At 56.8% G+C, this 16366-nt stretch overlaps 1 protein-coding gene and 1 long non-coding RNA gene across 2 annotated transcripts; one reads left to right on the forward strand and one right to left on the reverse strand.

The window, feature by feature from the left end:
- The first annotated feature begins 404 nt into the window (after positions 1-404).
- On the forward strand, positions 405-1626 carry LOC125087075 (uncharacterized). The gene is made up of 3 exons (XR_007123347.1): positions 405-592; positions 1043-1123; positions 1293-1626. It is a non-coding gene; the product is annotated as an uncharacterized LOC125087075 (long non-coding RNA).
- On the reverse strand, positions 565-11702 carry ALOX12 (arachidonate 12-lipoxygenase, 12S type). The gene is made up of 14 exons (XM_047706964.1): positions 11497-11702; positions 10827-11028; positions 9831-9912; positions 9606-9728; positions 9388-9491; positions 8981-9141; positions 7979-8122; positions 6984-7193; positions 4583-4669; positions 4180-4349; positions 3574-3695; positions 1348-1448; positions 1056-1226; positions 565-935 (listed from the first exon to the last, which is right to left on the reverse strand). Exons 1-14 carry the CDS (start codon positions 11629-11631, stop codon positions 756-758), a joined length of 1992 nt encoding a protein of 663 aa, XP_047562920.1. The 5' UTR covers positions 11632-11702; the 3' UTR covers positions 565-755.
- Between the last annotated feature and the right edge of the window lie 4664 nt (positions 11703-16366).

Genomic DNA, 16366 nt, shown 5'->3' on the forward strand with positions numbered 1-16366 from the left:
CCACCGGTGTAGGGGATCTAGCTCCTGGGAAAGGAGAATTAGTTGAGGTAGTTGATTTATGCAGGAAATCTTCCCCATCCCCCCTCAGAGCATCCTCTGGCTGTTTGGCAAGTAGGGTCAGTGCCTCAGGCTAATGCGGGGTTACCTGGTGTGAGGATGGCCCCCGAGGGTCAGATCCAGCCCACAGCCTGTGCCTGTCCCATTCGCAAAGCACAGATCCTCTTTGCATATTTAAATGGTGGAGCCATTTTGAAGGGGTGGGGGGTGGGAGGTTGGGGGCACCAGGTGGTGGGTATGGTAGAGGGCACGGATTGCATGGAGCACTGGGTGTGGTGCAAAAATAATGAATACTGTTATGCTGAAAAAATAAAAAATTAATTAAATGGTGGAGCCAACCAAAGGAAGAAGAGAATTTTGTGACATATTTCACTGTTCTTAAGTAATTTTTTTATGGGAACACGGTCACACTCCTTAACTTCCTTATCGTCTGGTGGCTGCTTCTGTGCTCTATCGGGAAAGCTAAGTAGTTGGGACAGAGATGACGCAGCCTTACAAAGCCTAAAATATTTATCATCTGGCCTTTACGGAAAAGGTTTGTTGCCCTCCCTGGACAGAGGGGATACCGACGTTGGGGATTTGGTTGCGGGAGAAAATAGAGCTTTAGCTGCAGAGACTCTGGAAACCATTGACATTCAAACTGGAAACGTTAGTCCTGGAGCTGATTTGAAGTCTTGGAGGTGGGGATGCCACAGGCCTCAGATAGTGATGCTGTTCTCTATGCGGCTGGGTTTCAGGTAGTCATACGGCAGGTCAAGTCGCGCATTCCGGGCTGTGATCTCTCTCTCTAGGTTTTCCAAATCTGTTTGGAATTGGTTTAATACCGCCTTGGCCTTGGGACTTGAGAAATACTTTTCTTTGTGATGCCCCAGAGGCACCTAGGAAAGGACAAAGGATGCATCAGTTTCCAGTCTAGAGGCAGAAGCATGGAGGGCTTAGCCTCTGTTCCGATGTTTCCCTTCCAACTGTCATTTCCCTTTCCCAGAGTCCCCTCTTACCATGTCTGGCTGGCGGCGACCCAGATGCCACGTGATGGTCATTTGAAGACAGGCCTGTCGGATATCAGGTAGTGAAGCCATCACCGTGGCCATTGTTATTTCTTCCTTGGAGGTGGGCGGGGGCATCCGCATTGTGCATGGGGCGTTAGGGACCCAGGCATACCAGTCCAGCTGGGGGAAGAAACTGCAACCCTAGAATCCTGAGACTTAGGCTTTGAACCCCTGTCTCTCCCTTAGGAATCCCAAGGTCCAGACGCCTGCCTTCAGGGACCTGGGCTTTCGGCTCTCATACCTGGCCCTGGTTGATGGCCCCGTGCTGAGCAGTGCATGTGAAGACACACATGGTAAGGAAATGGCAGAGTTGCTTCTGGGACTGGAAGGAGATGGGGAAACCTGCCAGAGAGGAACAGGATTTAGGGGCTCCAGTACGAGAGGAGAGAAATGCAGGTGGTCGTCTTGGGGGTGTCTACACTAGTCGCGCTCAAACTGCGTGGGTTCGTTTAGGTGTGGCTTTTTTATAGTGGGTACAGACATGTATTTACTCCTTTGTATGGTTTTCTTCATGTTTTCTCTTTTCTAGTTCGCTTTACTGTCAGAATATAGTGTACAACGCATACGGCACACAGGATGGGGTAAATTGACTCTTTATGTCATTGGGAAGGCTTCCAGTCAACAGTAGACTCTTAGTAGTTAAGTTTTTCGGGAGTCGAAAGTTATAGGCAGATTTTTGACTGCTCGGTGTGTGGGGGGGAGGGTCAGCGTCCCTAACCCCCCCACCCCACCCCACACCGTTTGAGGGTCCACTGTATTTTGGCTTTGATGGGTGTCTATTCATTTATTTATTCAAATACATTGGCATTAGATCTAAGTTTCACTTCAGGTTCAAGCAATATAATCTGGGTGTCTTAGACTGATTACTTAATCTCTCTGAATTTCCATTTTTTCACTTATAAAATGTGGGTGATAACATATTGAAATCACCTCATATGTGACAAAGGCTCGGTAAATAATGATTATTGTTATTATGGAATTATTAGGGAATTGTTATTATTGGGTCTGAAAAATGCTGAGTGCTTGAATATCTTCTGCCTCAAAAAGTGGTTAGGAATTTAGGGACTTTTCCTCCTGTTCCCCAATAGAGGGTTGTAAATGCCTGAGTTATAAAGGGAGGAACAGAAGAAGTCATGTATTTATAGTGTCACGGCCAAGAGAGGCTTTCCACAAAGGTTATCTCAGGCCACTGATTCTACAGTGGAGATGGTGACTTAGAGCCACTAAGCCTATGCGTTAAGTGGAACAAATATAATCACTCCCTTTCTATCAATTTAAAAAAAAATCAAAGACCAGAGAGAGAGAACTACTTGTCAGGATCGTATGGTCCGGAAAAGGCAGAGGCTGACCTTGAACTCGGGTTCCTGACTGCTACTCTCAAGCTGTTTTTAATTTTAGCACACTTCCTCTAAAAAGGCTGTTGGGAAAATTAGGCAAAGTGCGTGATGAGAACCAAGGCGAGCGGAGGAAGAGAGGATGAGAGGCAGTTGGTGGAGATTAAAGCTGACACGTGAATGTTTATTTTTGTTTTCCCAACGTAGAGAGTGGTTGGGGAGAAGCTGAGCAGGGAGAGAGAGGAAGGGTCTTCCAGGGACCTGGGGGATCTGAGAGACAGTTCTGAGGTGTCCAAGACAAAGTTTGGGCCCAGAAGGGTGAATGCGGGTGTTTGCCACATCCCTGGGGCCTGGCTCTCCCCAGTAAACATCTGGAGTTGTCCCAGAGAGCCAGAGGTGCTGGCATGTACCCCAAGAATGATCTAAAGCAGCCCCCGCAGGCCCATATGTGCTAGAGAGGGGAGGACGAACCTAGCAAGAGCTCGAGAAAGGCTGTTCCTTCCCCCAGAGGTTAAAATGCAGGTTGGGGTGCCCCAGGTCTAGCCAGATCCTAGCCGAGGGGAGGGGGAACTGGACTGGCCCCAGAAATGTGGCCCCAAGGGGCCGTGCGCGGGGTCCCAGTTGGCATGAACCTGTACAGTACTAAGTTGGGATGGGACGGGATGGGACTAGGGCAGTGTGGGACATGCGCTGTGCTCCCTGGACATGTGTGTGTGCTGGACAGTGGCAGGTGGGAGAGGCAGGGAGGGAAAGCAGTGTGGGACATCATGGGCCTTGCTGGAAGCTCTTCCCATGTATCTCTATCCTCATGTGAGAAAACAGACAACCAGGAGGAGAACAGGGGCCCCAGCAGGGCCTGGGCAGATCTCGCCTTGGCTGCGGTTCTGGTCTTATGGGGCCCCATGCTTGGGCCCCACGATGTGCCTGGGGCTTGGGGATGGCAGTAGAGGGTGATGGCCAGGGTCTCTGAGGAGGACAGCCCCTGGGTGTGTCTAGAAGTGGTCTTAGCAGGTGGGAATGGGAATGAGATGCTACGCACGTGGCTGGAGAGGGAGGTGGGATGTGGGGTTGGGGTCCTGAACTGAGAGGGGCAGAGTGGCCCAACGGCCCCCATCCCCGGGGAAGGGTCCTACCTCGGTCCTGCGCCTGGCACAGCCCCACCTCGGTGATCTCCCGACACCAAGCCTGCAGCTCCGGGTCCCCTCTCACAATGTCGTCCCTGTGGTAGAAGAGGTGGACGATGCCTTCCACGTACCTGCCCGGGGGAGAAGGGAGGTGAGCTTCCCACGAGAAGAGCCTCAACTGCTTTCCGGCGGCCTTGGCCCAGGTGACTCCCGCTGTGTCTGGGGACAGATTTTACAAGACTCGTCTTTGGGGACATCCCTTAGCTCTTTCAAAACATGGGTTTAGAAAGGAAGGAAACATTTTAAGTTTTTTTTTAATGAATTTTGGCCCCATGGCTGAAAGGTGTTCTTCCTGACAAACTCCCCTGACCCCATCCAGGCCCTGGGACCCTGTGGTTTAGCCACCGTCGGCTTCACCTCCCCGCACTTCCTGTCTCGGTCTCCCCGGCTTCAGACCCTCCCTGCTGCCTCCTGACTCTTCCTTCTCGGCCCAGGACTGAGTTCCTGCCCCTCCTGTCCGGCCCTTCTTGCTTCCACGTGGGGTTTGGGCCCATGCTGAAGTCAGGTGGGAGCCCCCTCTCCCTGCTCTCCCCCTCCGCTCCCACCGTCACCCACCGGGCGATGATCCCCCAGAGCTGTAAAGCGTCATGGGCGTAGAGGGCACTTGGGATTCCCAGCAGGCCCCGGTCAGCCAGGTCGTCGGGGGGACAGAGGGAGCAGTAGGTCAGCTGAGCCATGGCCCGACGCAGCAAGTGCACGTGGCCCCCGCCACCCGTGCTCACCGCCTGCGGACGGCAGAGAGGGCAGAGAGGGGAGGCCCTGAACGACAGGATGGAGCCGAGCAAGGGGCTCCGAGGTGGGGTTGCTCATTGACAGACATGGGAGGAAGGGACAGGCTCGTGGGTTTAAGGGCCAGGACGCTCCCCCGGGTTGGTCTGGGATCTTGAAAGTGGCAGGAGGTCACGGAGAGCCAGGTGACGAGCGGCCCCGCCCCCGCAAGGCCCTGTTACCTCCTCACCTTATCAAATATCCCTCCTTCCGAGATGAGCTGGGATCTGGCCCGGGTGTTGATCTCCAAGGTATAGCGGATGTGCGGGATCAGGAGCTGGGGTGGAGGGGGTGGGGGTGGTTATGGAGGCCACGCGGGGTCCTGCCTCATGGGGCATGGCGCCTAGCCTCGTGGCCTCTCCCTGCTGGAGGCTCTCCTTATTGTCCGCCTGCCCCCCGGGTCTGGTTTTCCGCTGCTCCCGTCACTCCCGTCGCTCCCTCTCCTGCTCTCCCTGCCCCCTGCTGCCCATCACGCTGTACTAAACCACTGGCTTCCGTGCTCGTCCAGGGTCACCCGCCCTCTGAGTGTTGACCTGTGTCAGTTCCCGTCCCTCCCTGCATCTGTGGACTGGGGGTGATGACAGGGCCTCCTGTCTCTGGGGCTGCAGCGCGCTGGCCATCAGGCCCCCCGGAGCCCCTTGTGCTGGAGCCGTTCCCACTTGTCTCTGTTCCCACCTTGAGTGCTGGTGTCAAGAACCAGCCCCTGTGATGGCCTTTATGTTTCTGTCTTTCGCGTCCTCACAGCTGAAGCTGTCTTCTGGCCGCTTCCCTGCTGGAGGCTGTGATGCGAGGCCCCTTTTCGGGGTGGGTGCTGTGAGTCACTTAGGGGGACCCCACTGAGCCTCCTGCTGACCCAACAGAGGGACTGACATCAGACCTGTGCCACCCTGAGCTGGGCGGTCAGATCCCTCTGTTGTATAGCTTTAGCAAACACTCGTGCTAGCTATGGAAAAAGGCCATCTGGTCCTTGCAGGAAGGTCTTTGACCCCCGACTGTCTTGTCTTATGTGCGGCCGTCATGCAGTGCTGCTGTCTGTCTGACGTGTAGGTGCCATGCTCAGGGAACGACCCAAGTGGGGCCTCCGGGGTCAAGATGTGAAGGCAGTTCGCACTGGCCCAAAACTTTCCAGAAAGTTCCTGAGAGATGCGGAGTGTCCTAGAAAGCCCAGAGTCCACGGGAGCAGATCGGCCACCTGAGGACAAGCAGCCCCTAATGACAGGAGTGGTCCTTGCAAGAACGAAGGACTTTCATAGCTTTTAGCCAGTGTCATGCGGCTGCGTTCTGTCATTCTGTCCTTTTACAACCCCACCGTGGCGCTCAGGATTCTGGATTCAGGAGGTCAGGATTCTGGATGCGCACCCCAGCAGCCGAGGCCAGAGCCAGCCCGCGCATGGAACCTTTGTGAGTGAGCAGACTTTGCTCCCCCGTGGGACTGATCACAGCCCAGCCGTCTGCCCTGGGTCAAGGCTGACATAGGTGGGGACAGGGCTGACCTCATGATGGGGGAGCGTGAGCCTGAAGAGAAGCCTGACCTGTTCCCGAAGACCAGAAGATTGTGATGCAGGAGCACCCTGAGAGCCGTAAATCCGTCTGGTCTGTGTTACCCTAGACTCAGAGGGGCCATAGCTACTGGGGGCCAGGCTTAGGGGTGGGGGTGCCGGGAAGCCCCCAGCTGAAACTCCGGCGCTGGAACTCGTGTGCATATCTTGCCAACATTTCCGCTCCTGGCACCTAAAATGGAAGCCCTGCTCTTTGCTTCCAGACTGGCTCTCCTTCCGAGTGGGCTGTTTCTGGCAATTACCCCTGGATTTGTCCCTTCTCGGCCATGTCCCTGTGCAAGATGTTGAGGACATTTTTACACAACTGTGAGTCTTATTTTGTTGCCTTCTGCTTAGCAGTGGATACTGAGCTCACTCTTTTATCAAATTTCGGTATTTCTAGGTCTTTAGCACACCCATAGCTTGTGGGTTGCTGGATGCTGCCACAGCACGGCCCTCTGGCCTTTCTTTCTCTGGTCTGGTGCCCAGGTGCACTGTGGCTCCCCACCCCCAGCCAAGTCCTTGGTTTCTTTTTACTTCTCTTCAGATCACCAACTTTCCAACGTGTGTCTTTCTCCACCTGCCTCCCGGGGTATCCCTTGCCTTCTGATCTGTTCCTATTTAGCAAACTCCTTGGCTGGGGTAGAACATTCTCCTATCAGTTCTCTGGTGTCTGTGGGCTGTCTCTTGTAATTTCTAGTTCCAGACACTGGTCTCTGGATGGTCTCATGGGCGTCACATGTCCTTCTGGCTGCACAGAGAGGCTCCTAAGGCAGGAACAAGGCTGCTGTTTTACTAACAACACTCCTGCTAGAATCCAGGCCCATTGCTAGGTCGGCAGCTCTGAGAATTTCAGGGGGCTCCTTCAGTAAGATGTCCTCAAGGAACCCTAAATGACGCGACTGAATGGGGATTTGGGGGGAAGGCAGTCTCCCGTCTTGTCTCCCTTCTTGCTCTCACAAACTGACAGAAACATTTTTGTGGTTGCCATGTCGTTGGCTCTCGGGCTGTTTCCTGTCCCTGGGGACACAGAGGGTAGAGCGTAGCACGTACCTTGAAGACGGGGTGCAGCCCCGGGAGGCGCCTCATGGTGGCCACAGCGATGACCTCGGCCACCAGGTGAGTGTTGAGGAGGTGGTACTGGAGCTGGTGGAGCTGGAAGTCAGAGTTTCGGACCCAGGTCTTTGCCAGGAGCCAGGCAAGTGGGGGATCCGAGGGCAGGAACAGCGGTGGGGTCGGGGATCTGGGGCTGGGGGGCTGGATCTGTAAGCAGGAAATCAAGCCTATTATCAAGCCTTTGCTTTTCTTTGGTGGGTGTTGGGGGGTTGGTGGGGATGGCAGGGGAGTGAGGAAGACGGTTGCTCCCCGGGGGTTACAATCCAGGGGGAGGGCTGAGGCCATCTTCTGCCCTGCCTCTCACTGGCGGTGTCGCCACACCAGTGCCCGGATGGAGGGGGTGAAGGCAGGAGCATCAAAGCGGGGGCTGCAGGGAGGAGATGCTGCTGGGGTGGGGGGCTGGCCAGTGGGAAAGGAAGCCGGACGGGTGAGACAGTGGACAGTACTTGTAGCTGCTGAGAACTGCGGGAGAAAGGGAGTTCATCTGATGGTGGGTGTTTGGAGTCAGAAAGGCTCCAGGGGGATTAGGGTGTTTCTTGAAGTATGTTCCCAAACCAGCATCACTCGGGGGCTTGTTAGAAATACACATGCTCCGTCCCCAGCCCAGACCTACGGAATCAGGAAGTCCGGCGGTGGGCCCCAGCCGCGTACGCTAACGGGCCCGCCAGTGACTGCGATGCCCTCTAAAGTCTGAGAACCAGCCGGTCCAGGGTGAGAATCCAAAAGGCCATTGTGGCTCTGGAGCAGAACAAGAACTTCCAGTTGGGTGAGTCAGGGGAAAGCAGACTGCAGGCAAACACAGTGACAGGAGACAGGTCTCGTTGTGTGAGGAGGAGCGTTTGCGAGCCAAGGAGTGGGGGCTGCATCCCCAGGAGCGGAGGTTGGGGCGAACAGAGAGCAGTGCGGGGTGGGGCGCGCCCAGGGCGCCTCACCTGGATGGCCATGGGCAGCAGCTTCCCGTCGGGTTCCATCTTCAGCAGGACGAGGGGGGCGGCCACATACTGCTTCTCGCCCCGGATCACGTTGGCTGGAATTCCATCCAGCAGGATGAAGTCGGCCTCAAACAGGGAACCGTTCTGGGGAGAGGAGGAAGGTGCCTGTGGTTCGAGTGGAAAGCACGCCTCCAGGGCCAGGACCAAGGGGGACACGTTGATGTAGCTTCTGGCCGCCATCCTGTGTTGGTATCAGCGTCCTGTTGGCGGGACTAGAGCATCTGGGCCAGCATCTCTCGGTTTATAGACGTGAATGGACAAACAGTGCCCCGTGTGTGGGAGCAGCCCCAGGGTGGGGACCCAGCCTGTGCACAGTGCTGTCCACAGTGCCGGTGCTGGAAGCCGTCCTTCAGCCAGGCTGGCCGGCCCCCTTGCCATCACCCCTCCATGGCTGCTCCCTGTGTTTGCCCCCAGCGACCCCCCAGCTCAGCAAACTGAGCTGTTTCCCCACGTGTCCAAACCTCTGCTCTGCTGCCGGCCACCCCCAGGGTCCCTAGTGTCCACTGTCGCAGAATCCAGCACACACCCGCGCAGGCCCGCGCACGCTCACACCTGGCTTCTCTCCTCCGAACCCAGCTCTCTTCCAAGAGACCTCCCCGCTCTCCACCCCTGGCAGCGCCTCCTTCACCTTCCCCCACTGCCTGAGTCGCTGGGTCAGGAGTCTGGACAGCAGCCAGCGAATGTCCTTGTCCCTGTTACCATCGCTGGCCCCACCTGTGCCCTGGGAACCCACGCCATTGCCCTCCACCCTGGGAGTGCCTCACAGTTTCCCCAGCATGCTTTGTCACCTGTAGGTTTTTCCAGCACGGGACTCTGCACCCAGGCAGGGCGGGTGCCCACAGCCTCCCTCCCCCTGACTCATCTTTGGTGCCCCCCCACCCCCCCGTTCAGCACTTCTCCTTGCTGTATGGCCAGGGGAACCAGCAGGATGGGAGGCAGTACCTGGAGTTCGCTCTCCAGCTGGGCCCCCAGTGCCTCCAGCCCTGGGGTCAGCACCAGCCGGGAGGGCAGGGACGTGGAGCGTCTCAGCAGCATGGGGTTGGCCCCGTTGAGGAACTGGTAGCCGAAAATCTCGTCATCCCGCCAGCACTGGTGGACCTTCTCTATGGGGTCAGGTGGGGGAGGAGGGGGTGCTTATCACAGCCCAGAGGTCCCTCTCCCCCAGGCCCTAGCCCAGCGGTTCCGGCACACAACCACCCCGTCTCCAGCCCCTGGCTTTTCATTCCGGAGGCCTCTGTGAGATGTTCAGGTCTCCTAAGGGAAGGGGTCATGGGGGACTCTGGGGTGTGGCAGTCAAGTCATCCAAAGGGGCCCTCAGGGGTCTATAGGGATCTTGGGGAACCACTGACCAGCCAGGGCGCTCTTCTGGCCCCAGAAGATCTGATCAAAATCCTCCAGGCGGTTCCAGGGGCTCAGGAGGGTGTAAACACGTTTGAGGACCATCTCCAGCGCCCTAAACAAGCGTGGAGACGTGAACCCAGTCGCCGAGCCCTCGGCCCCTCCCTTGTCGCCCCCGTTCCTGGGTCTCCTGGCCCTCTTCCTCTCTGAGCCCCAGGCTTTTCCTCACCCTGCCTTCAGCGCCCACTCGAAGTCTAGCCTCTTGTCCTCATGGAACCTCATGTTCGGAGGCAGATCGTCTTGACACCCGGCCGCTATCGTCAGGGGTAGCCCCTCCTTCCAGGTGTCCCAGCTAGGAGATGGGGCCCAGGCTTCAGGGAGGGTGTGTAGGTCAGCGAGGGGGGCAGGGCCAGGGAAGGGGGGACCTTTGGGGGGCTCACGGGCCAGTGCTCACCAGTACAGCATTTGTCTTTCCTTCAGTTCTTTCTCTCGATGCTTCTGGAATATGTCCAGGGCATTGTCTTCTGGCAGGCGTGCTGGAGGGTCGGGCACTAAGATGATTGCACGGTTCTGTGTGGCCCTTGCTCTCCCCTGCGTGTCCCCTTTCTTCCTCGATTTGTCTGTCCCTACCGGATCCTAATCATCCTACCTGTGGTCGGATTCATCCCTTTCATCAGGCTGAGACCGTCTTAATGACCCATGGGACCACACCTGTTTCTACCACGTACCGCCTGGCTCGATTTCACGTTTCCAGCCTCGCCTGTCACACCTTCCACTGTCCTCGAAAGCTGCTGAGCGCAGCGGTGCCGGCTGTCTTTCCCGGGGCCACCCTCCTTAGACTTCCCACCACAGTCCTTGTTGACTTGCTCCTGCTCTCTGGGCCCGTCCCTGCCTGTGTCAAAGCCGTATCTTCCACGTTTCCATCCTTACTGCCCTTGCCCTCGTGTGTCTCCCGATTTATCTCCTGTTTCCACACTAACAAATTCTTAGGTCCCTGCCCTGCTGTTGGGGTGCTCCCTGTCCCTCACAGTCTCCTTCCATGCTTCCCCAACCACACCCGCTCTGGGCTCACGGCTCAGAGCGTTTATCCTCTTCCCTTAGCTGCCACCTGCCCAGGGGTCCCTGTCTCCTGCTGTACCTGCCACCCTTACAGCCCCCCCTCCCATTAGTCTGGCTATGCACGGATATCCTTTCCCCTCTCTCTGCTCTCCCCTTTTCCGTTACTGCTGGGACCCCAGGCCCGTCCTCTTCTTGGAAGAGGGCGTCTCCAGATCGCGACCTTCCCTTCCAGCCTCCCTGGCAGCCCTTCATCCTGGCTGTAACTTCTGGAAATGAGGGATGTTGCCCTGACCCCCGTCTTGTCCCCACCTCATGTGCCCAGCACCCACTGTGCCCAGCTCGGACCACCACTTCACCCGCGTCCCCGCCCCTCTGCCCCCCTAGCCCTCACCGGTGCCCTCTGGCAGGCTCAGCACACCCTGGCCCTGCACCCAGCGGTAGCAGGGGAAGGCGGCCTCCTCGCAGGCTCCCGGGCCCCGCACTGTGATGAGGTCGCAGAACCATGCGTCGTCCACCAGGGAGTGGTGTTTGCACAACTTCACAAACTGTAGGGGCCCCAAGTCCTTGGGGACATCGCGATCAAACTCCTCCTCCTGTGGGGACCACAGCCCACGACACTGAGCACCAGGGGCCCCGGAGAGGCCGTTTTGGTGCGCGTGAGCCTCCGCTGCCGAAGGCCTCTAGAGACAACACCTGTTCCCTCCTCTGGACACCTGTGCCCCAGGGTCCCACGTCACCGAGCTCGGTTCATCCCTGAGCTGTCCCTGCAGGTGCTCTCCTGAGCAGCCTCTGACCAGACCCCTCCTCCGGCATCGACCTTGGCCCTGGGGTCACTTGGGGAAGCCGTGGAGGCTGTGAGGACCTGGGCAGAAGGGAGGAGGGGCTGGAGTTCAGCCCGGGCCCTGGCTCCGGATCCTCTCCCTGCCACGGCAAGTCCTCTCCGGCGCGCTGGGGCTGTCCCTCGTCCGCCCCCCCCCCCCCCGCCCCCGCGACCCCCGCCGCCCCACCGCCGCGAACCCAGGCCGGGCCAAGGTCGGGGGTCCCCTTCCCTGTCCGCTGACCTGGCCCCGGGCCGGCCGCAGCCGCAGCTGCAGCTCCGCCTCCCCGCGCGTCCCGACCAGCCACAGCTGCACGCGGTTGTGCGACCCGGAGAAGAGCCAGGCCCCAGTGGCCACGCGGATGCGGTAGCGGCCCATGGCGCCCCCGGCAGCTCGGGCGCAGAGCCGGGTCCTGCGCGCTGGTGGGGATCTCCCGGGGCCGCCGGCGGCTGTCGAGGCGCCTCCGGGGAGTCGTGGGCCTTTAAAGATGCTCTGCGTGCCCGCCCTCCTCACGACTTTCCGGCGCTGCCCTGTCCCCGCCCGGGACTAGCCCGACCGGGACTAGCCCGAACCTGCGGTGGCCGGCTGTGGGCAGGGCCTTGCCCCGGGTAGGGCGTAGCTGCGGGAAGATAAAGGGGTCCGGGCCTGGGCGGGGCCGAGAAGATGGAGGCGCCCCGCCTGGGGTTAGGGGCGGGGGTCGGCGGTCGCGGTGGCCCCGGGGTTATTGGGAGCGAGGCTGAGGATACTGGCCTCTGGGGAGGCGGGAGGAAGAGAGGGTGAGTGGGTCTTCCAAAGGAGGAGGAAGTCGCCTCTTCTCTTGGGCTGGCATCTGGGGAAAGCAGCCCTGGAAGGCCGTGCTGGGCTCCGGTAGACCCACCCGCATTCCCCCCATAAGACCTCGGGTCCCTAATTTCTACCACACCGGAGCCCAGCCCTGCAGGAAACGACCAGGGACTCCCTAGAGCCTGGAAAAGTAGCAGCTCAGGGACTTGCTCCCCTCTGTCCCGCAGCCCAGTTTCGCACATCCTAGATACACCGGAAACAGAGAGGCCTGACAGGTAGGGCAGTCAAAGCTCCTTTTGTCCGGCGTTCAGTGGGTGCAGAAAATATTAGGGACTCAGGTGTTAGGGTGCCTCCCGCACGGAGTCAGGTAGGAACCCAGCATACAAGGGTGATTCCCATGACCTTTGTCCTTGCCAGGTGAACGCAGCCCCATGCCCTGCGGTTTGAGATTAATTTGTCTCACTGACCCTGATGAGTTCTTCCCCTACCCAAATTGTTTTCTCCTGAAAAGTTATATGTAAATAGCTTTCACTGGGCCTTGAATCCCACTTCTTTCATCAGCCTGGTTGTCCTTATCTCTCCCCTCCCCCCAGATATTTCCTGCGGGGCTCTAAGGGCAGGAAACTGGGGGCCAGTGCTGGTTAGGGACTTTGTAAGCTCTGGGAGGCCAATTCCAGACTCAGGCTTTGTCACGATCACCCCTGCCCAGGAATCTGAGGAAGCCTCTGGCAGGTCCCTGTCTAGGCCCTGCTCCAGGTCCCTTAGAAATATTTGGTTCCCAGGTTATGCTTGGTGACACTAGGGCAGGGCAAGTTAAAGCTTCTTTCTTGAGCCTGAACCTCAAAATGATATGGCATGGTGGTTACTGGGGATAAGAGGGCTTCTAGGCCCGCAGGACAGCCTCCCAACCTCACAGAAGTGTCTGGTCCTTACCAGGCTGCCATTCCCTTTTATATTCCCAGGCCGACCCCTCCCTACATCGTCTGCGCTCAGGACTGGGTGTCCGCCAGTTCTCGCAGTTTTGGGGCTCACCCAGTAAAATGGCTCACATTACCCCTATGTAGTAGCTGTATCTGACCTTTCCCACACAGACCCCAAAAGGTTGCTTTTGCCTGTAGGAGAGGCTGTTTGAGACCTACTCGCCAAATCAGTCCACCCTTGAACCTGCTTCCCCGCTGTTTCGTGACACCTTTTCTGCCCTGTCTAGCACACAGCAGGGTCACATGGCAGAGGGGGAAGGAATAATACAGAATCACCCTAGTTAGTGCATATGCGAAGTGAGTTAGTATGTTTAAAACACTTAGCTGAAGCCGGTGTGTTTTATCTGCGATTATGCTGTTATTTACTCATGGGAAACAATTTCCACTTGAATGTCTGCGTCCCTTCTAGAAATTCCTCTGCCTTACCACCACACAGTTTCTCAGGTCCCTCCAGAGACCCCAGACTCCCACTAGGGGTCATACTCCTCTAGAACCTTCCTCCCACTTCTTTTCTTTTTCCTTTTTAAGCACGTGCGTCACGTTGGGGGAATACAATTCCTGGCCCCGAAAAACCTCTCCAACAAAGGTAGCGGAGAAAAACAGTTTTCTTTCTGAAGAAGCATTAAACCAGAATGGGACATGCCTCCCAGGTAACCCACGATGAGACCGCAAAGACAGAAAGACACCTTCCCCCTTCCCTATGGATAGGCAGGTGCAGCCCGTTCCACCCCCTCAAGATAACCAGGAACCGGCCCTCAAGGAAGAGGCTTGACGACACCTTTTGCACCGTTCATCCTGCCATCACCTGGTAATGAATGACCGTCCATGTGATTGCTAGGCTTGATCATGAGAAGCACAGAGTTCTTGTATCTTTTTTTTAAAGATTTTATTTATTTATTTGACAGACAGAGATTACAAGTAGGCAGAGAGGCAGGCAGAGGGAGAGGGGGAAGCAGGCTCCCCGCCGAGCAGAGAGCCCGATTCGGGGCTTGATCCCAGGACCCTGAGATCATGACCTGAGGCAAAGGCAGAGGCTTAACCCACTGAGCCACCCAGGCGCCCCAGAGTTCTTGGATCTTTACGACGACAGGCGGTTTTGCAGCTTGGAGCATGGAGCCCCCCTTGGTTAGGCTCCTGGGCTCCCACAAAAGCAGGAGAGAGGGGCACTATCTCCTTTGATGTGAACATTTCAAAGAGGTAGATCCCAGGCCCTTGGGAAAGACATTCCTGGATCATAAAGCAGACAAGAAGCTTGTTTAGCTTCTAAGAAGATTCACACACATTTCAAAGAGACAGAGAAAGAGTGTAAAATGGCATGTTTTCTTTTTTTAAAAAAATATTTTATTTATTTGACAGAGACATCGTGAGAGAGGGAACACGAGCAGGGGCAGAAGGAGAGGAGAAGCAGGCTCCCCACCGAGCAGGGAGCCCGAAGCGGAACCTGAGCCCAAGGCAGAGGAGGAACTGCCCCAAATGACATGTTTTGTAACGTAAATGTCCTGAGACAAGGGCACTGGGGAGTGGTCTCTTGTTTCCAATACAGAGAATTAAACCTCTTACTTAATTTTTTTTTTCCTCATGTGACCATTCCGTTCCGCATGCTGCTGGAAGGGCCAAACGCTGGGTTTTGCCTCGCTGTCAGCGGGAAGGAAGGTCTCATCAGCCCCATGAGCACCCCGAAGCTGAGCTCGCCCCCTCTTCCAGACTCCCAGACCCCATTCCCCGCGCCACAGCCAAGCGGCTCCCACATTCCCGTGACCTCTCCTAGCAGGACAGCCAACTTCCTGATCAAAGCTTCCCTCACTAGGTCACCGCCAGGGCCTGGGGGTGGGGGGTGGCCCTGAGGTTTTATGGCCAGAAAGGCTTGTGCAAGTGTTTTTCTAAACTGAGGAATGATTTCATCCCCTTTCTTTCTTGTGTGCCGGCATGGTCCTGGCTGCAGTCCCCCGAGAGGGTAACCCCACTGTGCCCGGCACAGCAGTGTCTGAGCCCGCACTCAGCACAGGGCTCTAGACATGTCTCTTTGTTCCTCGAGGGTGACTGGGACATGCGGACATGTCACGTTATAAACCATGTCACGTTAGGCTGTGCAGATATAGGACCTGACTGCAGGGGAGAAACAATACCCGGTTTTCTAGTCAGTCCCTTGAGGACTCGCTCACGCCCGGCACTTCTCTCTGGGTGTCATCGCTCGTTTCTGTCCTTGTGCGGGGCTGTAGCTGTGGAAACTCTGTCCTGAACCATCTAAAGGGTGCGGGGATCCCCGCATAGGCCACCGATAGTGATAGACGCTTGGGCTTTCCAAGCTCTTAGTTCACACGGGCTCGGGCACTGTCCCCAAGAGTGACTCTGGTGCGAGGGGACTGAGCCAAGGCTGTGTCCAGATTTAGCCTCTGAAACTGTCAGGTCTTGGCATTGAGCCTGGTCATTTGAGTGGCCACTTTCCTCACAGAGGGCCCCTTTTGGGACCTCTCGTGTTCCTTCCTGCTGGTAGATCTGTGGTAGAACCTTCTCAGGCTCCCACAGAGGACTTGAGTACTATTGAATCGTGTAAAACAAATTCTGAATCAGTCTCTTTTCTTTCAGGTAGTGTCTTGGGCCCTTTAGGCAAATTTACCCCCTCCTCCCCACCTACCCATTCTGCAGACCAAGGGAGATTGGGGTGGCATGGGAGATGGGGAGGGTGTGGCCAGGAAGGACAAGCCTTTGGGGGACCTCAGAGGGGGCCAGAGAGGGGGACGCTCTAGGCTCAGAGAAGAGTCAAAGATGGTTTGCTCTCAGGGAGCCGTGTCCATTCAGAGAGGAAAAAAGCTGGCATAATTTTACCCTTTAGCTGCCTCCTTTCCCACTGATTTCACCACCCCAATCCCAGCAGGGACGCCCGTGGTGAGCCCCAGGGGTCTGCTCAGGTTTCTGAGCGTACGAGAATCATCTGCGATCATGAATATGCTTCGAGGGGTGCTTGGTTTGGGTTGTTTAGAAAGATCTCTGCCCTACTGTCCACACTTCCTGCAGCTTGTGGTTCTCACTTAAGACATGTTGCTCATGGAAGGCTCTGGAGTTCAGTGGTGGCTCATCTGACGTTTGCTCTGGAAGACCCAGAGAGGGCAGATAAAATCCGGGCAAGACGCGGAGGACACGGGTGTGGACGCTGCGTGCTCATGCGGGCCCATGTGACGTCTCAGATGTTAACGGTGGTTTGTGGCCCTCCAAGGGACCACATGGGTGAACAGATACGTGAAGGTATGAACATTTCAAGCGGTAGGGACCAAAAGAGCAATGAAGAAACAAATGTCTTCTGGGTTTTGTCAGGGGGTGGTAATGGAGAAGGTAGAGAAACGTGACTCAGG

This window comes from Lutra lutra, chromosome 16 (assembly GCF_902655055.1).
Source record: "Lutra lutra chromosome 16, mLutLut1.2, whole genome shotgun sequence".
NCBI classification, from domain to species: Eukaryota; Metazoa; Chordata; class Mammalia; order Carnivora; family Mustelidae; genus Lutra; species Lutra lutra.

Excerpts from the sequence above, each read along its gene's own strand:
- ALOX12 (XM_047706964.1), bottom strand. The coding sequence starts at position 11,631 with ATGGGCCGCTACCGCATCCGCGTGGCCACTGGGGCCTGGCTCTTCTCC. Across the intron at positions 4,350-4,582 it reads AAGGAGGGATATTTGATAAG|GCGGTGAGCACGGGTGGCGG; the intron begins GTGAGGAGGTAA and ends TGCCGTCCGCAG. Across the intron at positions 1,227-1,347 it reads GGGCCATCAACCAGGGCCAG|CTGGACTGGTATGCCTGGGT; the intron begins GTATGAGAGCCG and ends TTCTTCCCCCAG.